This window comes from Notamacropus eugenii, chromosome 1 (genome assembly GCF_028372415.1).
Source record: "Notamacropus eugenii isolate mMacEug1 chromosome 1, mMacEug1.pri_v2, whole genome shotgun sequence".
In the NCBI taxonomy this organism is placed as follows: Eukaryota; Metazoa; Chordata; class Mammalia; order Diprotodontia; family Macropodidae; genus Notamacropus; species Notamacropus eugenii.
The window spans coordinates 679,926,054-679,930,063 of NC_092872.1; the positions used below are offsets into that span (position 1 = coordinate 679,926,054).

A 4,010-nucleotide genomic window follows, 5' to 3' on the forward strand; every position below is an offset into this window, starting at 1 on the left:
ACAACCGTCATTCTTTCCATGGGTAGGGCAGCTAGGTGGTGCAGTGGATAGAGAACCAGTGCAGGAGTCAGGAGGACCTGAGTTCAACTCTCACTTTCAGACACTTGACACTCACCAGCTGTGTAACTTTGGGCAAGTCATTTAACCCCAATTGCCTCATCCTGTGTCATCTCCAGTCATGCTGATGCATATCTGGTCACTGGATTCAGGTGGCTTTGGAGAAAAAGTGAGACTGGTGACCTGCACAGCCCTCCCTCACTCAAAACAAAGTCAAGTGCAAGTCATGTCATTATTTCTCTGACTGCATGGTATTCTTTAGCAATGAAGGACTAACTAACACATTCTTTCCACAGCATAACTCGGACCATGTAGCTTTCCTGCTCAAGAGCCTTCAGTGGCTCCCTGTTGCCTCTAGGGAAAACAAAGAAACAAACAAAAGTATGGCCTTACTTGCTTGGAATTTAAAACCCTTCTCAATTTGTCTCCAGTCTATCCTTAAAAATTGAGCTCTAATTTATTTCCCTCAAATGCCACAAAATTTTAATTTTTTTCCTATGCATGTTATCCATCTCTTACTTCTGTAATTTGACATAAGTTGCCTTCAGTCTTCGGAATGTTTCTTTTTTCAGTCTCTTGGACACTCTGACTCCTTTTTAGGAACAATTCAGATAACCATCTCCTGCCTGAAATTTTTCTGATTTCTCTCCCATACTCTAGTTGTTAGTGTTATTCTCCATCTGAAAATACAAATGTACTTTGTGTGTACTTATCTGTGTACCTATGGTATCTTCCAAAAAATAGAAGTTCCCTGGGGGAAAGGGATTCAAAGGGAATTCAAATTCAGCCTTAGACTCTTCCTAGGTGTGTGATCCTAGGCAAGTCACTTCACTTTTGTGTCTGCCTCATTTTAGCCAATTCTAAAATGAGGATGACTATTACCTACCTTCCAGGGTTGTTGTGAGGAACAGATAAGATATTTTTATGCTAATTTGTAAATTAGTATAGTGGCTGGATTGGAGTAGCTGCTTAAAATGATTTATTTTCTTCCTTCTTTACTAAGAATATAGTAAAAAGGAGGGGAAGAAGGTGAAGCAGATTGTGGAAGGGGAACTAAAAATATCTGACAACTGATCATGGAGATAGTAGTAGAGAAAAATAGTAAAAGTTTTGCATATGAAGTACTGGGTGAAATCTGATACAAATTTTAAAATGGAAAGGAATATGGGGAAAGCAGGAAGGGGAGCACATGAACCTTACTCTCTTCAGAATTGGCTCAAAAAGGGCATGATATGCACACTCAGTTGGGTGTAGAAATGTGTCTTTCCATACAGAAAAGGAGGAAGGGAAGGGGAAAAAAGATGGGAGAAGGACTTGGTAGAAAGGAGGGCAATTTGGGAGTGGTAAATGTCAGAAGCAAGATACTTTTGGGAATGGACGGAGTAAAAGTAGAGAGAGTAGGATAAACAGGGGGAAAATAGGATGGAGGGAAACACACAGATGAGAATCATCACTGTAAAAAAAAACTGCAGTGAGGTTCTCTTATAATGACTTCGTTTCGCAGACATACAGAAAACTGAGTCAAATTTATAGAAATAAGAGCCATTCCTCAATTTAATAATCAAAAGATAGGAATAGATAGTTTTCAGACAAAATAATCAAAGTTATCTATAATCATGTAAAAATGCTGTAAATCGCTACTGGTGAGAGAAATGCAGATTGAAAAAACTCTGAGCTACCACCTCACACCTGTCAGAATGGCTAATATGGCAGAAAAGAAAAATGACAAGGGGATGTGGGAAAAAAAAAAACACCACTAACGTGCTGTTGGTGAAGTTACATGTTGATTCAACAATTTGGAGCCTAGAAAACCATGAATACCTTTAGACCAAGCAACGCCACTGGGTCTGTATCCAAAAGAGATAGAAATCAAGAAGAAAAATGACCTTTGTGTACAAAAATATTTATAGCAGCTCTGTCAGTGGTGGCAAAACATTGGAAACTGAGGGGATGTTCATCATTTGGGGGAATAACTGAACAACATGTTGTATATGATTGCAATGGAATGCTATCTTTCTTTAAGAAATGATGAAGAAGATGCTCTCAGAAAAATCTGGAAAGATTTGCATGAACTGGTGCAAAATGAAATAAGCAGAACTAGGGAAACACTGTACATGGCAACAGAAATATTGTATGATGATATACTATGAAATAGCTTAGCTATTCTTAGCAGAACAATGATTCAAGATAATTCTGTAGGACTTAGGATGAAAGGTGTCCATCTCTAGAAAACGAAATGTTAGAACTTGAATTCATATCAAAGATATTTTTCTTTACTCTGTTTTTCTTGTTTTTTTTGTTCTGTGTTTTCTTTCACAAATATCTTATATGGAAATATGTTTTGCATGACTGCACATGAATAACCTATGTAAAATTGATTGCTTTCTCAATGTAGGGGATAGGAGAGAAAAGGAAAGAATGTGGAATGCAAAATTTGAAAAAAATGTTAAAATTGTTTTTGCATGTAACTTGGAAAAATAAAATATTACAAAAGATTAAAAAAAGAAAATCACCATCTTTCTGAACCTCGACATATTCAGTGTAAACAAATTGAGATGCTAATATATTAATACCCTGCCTGCTTCACATGGTTACGATGAGAATGATGTGAGAAAATTAATATAAAGTGATTTGTAAGCATAAAATGATACATAAATATGACCTAACAGTCTCTATATGTTCTCTTGCTATGTTGTAGCAAGAAGAAACCAGGAGTATAAAATGCTTTGTAGCCCTAATTCTCTATGTTCTTTCAGCAGACTCATAAACAAGATGGAGAGCAGCAACCTCACTTCAGTGACTGAGTTTATCTTCCTTGGCCTCTCCAGCAGACCTGAGCTCCAGATGTATCTCTTCCTGCTCTTTCTCATGCTGTACCTGATGATTTTACTGGGGAATCTGCTAATTGTACTGTTGATATTGAGGGATTCACACCTCCACACACCTATGTATTTCCTCCTCACTAATTTATCCATACTAGAAGTCTGTTGCACATCCTGTGTGTTTCCACAGATGCTGGTACATTTCTTTGCAGAAAGAAAGTCCATCTCCTACTCCTGTTGTGTGATACAGGTCTACACATTCCTGTCCTTTGGCATTTCAGAGTGCTATATCCTTTCAGTGATGGCCTATGACCGCTATATTGCTATTCGAAATCCCTTAAGGTACTCAGTCACAATGAATTGGGGGGTTTGTAGGAGACTGGCTGCTGGGTCATGGTTGAGTGGCTTTATGGCATCCACAGTGGCCACAGTAGCAACATTCCAACTTTCCTTCTGCCAAAATAATGTTATCAATCATTTCTTGTGTGAAATGCCCACCCTACTGCACCTCTCTTGTACTGACACAAGTCAGGCAGAACTGGTCATGCAGGTCCTCTGTATCTTTACCCTTTTGTCCCCTATCACATTCATCATCCTTTCCTATGCTCATATCATCATTGCTGTCCTGAGAATTCGCTCTTCCCAGGGACGTAGAAAAGCCTTCTCAACTTGCTCTTCCCACCTTCTGGTTGTCACCCTATTTTTTGGGACTGTAATGTCTCTTTACATGAAGCCTCGGTCTCTATCTTCTCCAGAACACAGTAAGATTGTTTCTATGTTTTATGTGGCTTTCACCCCTATCCTCAACCCTCTCATTTATAGCTTGAGGAATAAAGATGTGAAAATGGCTTTGAGAAAACTTTTGGGGAAACCTGAAGGTCCTTAATTCCACATATCTTATTCACGAGTCTATATGAGGAAAATCTGAGCCCAAACAGGTTCCTTGTTTTTTTTTCCAGATGTTTCTTGCATGTCCATTCTTGTATCTAGAACCTTAACTTCTCATTTTCATTCAATCTGTTTCTTGTCAATTTAGAAGACATTTTAATTGTCTCTAAAATCTCCTCTTTATTTTTCTCAAGGACAAAGAAATGAAATAGTGTTAATATTCCCAACCCATATTAGGTTTTA

General features: G+C 38.1%; 1 protein-coding gene across 1 annotated transcript; it reads left to right on the top strand.

The window, feature by feature from the left end:
* The first annotated feature begins 3,180 nt into the window (after positions 1-3,180).
* LOC140519645 (olfactory receptor 2T35-like) lies at positions 3,181-3,765 on the top strand. Its single transcript, XM_072632908.1, has one exon. It carries the CDS (start codon positions 3,181-3,183, stop codon positions 3,763-3,765), a length of 585 nt encoding a protein of 194 aa, XP_072489009.1.
* The last annotated feature ends 245 nt before the right edge of the window (positions 3,766-4,010 follow it).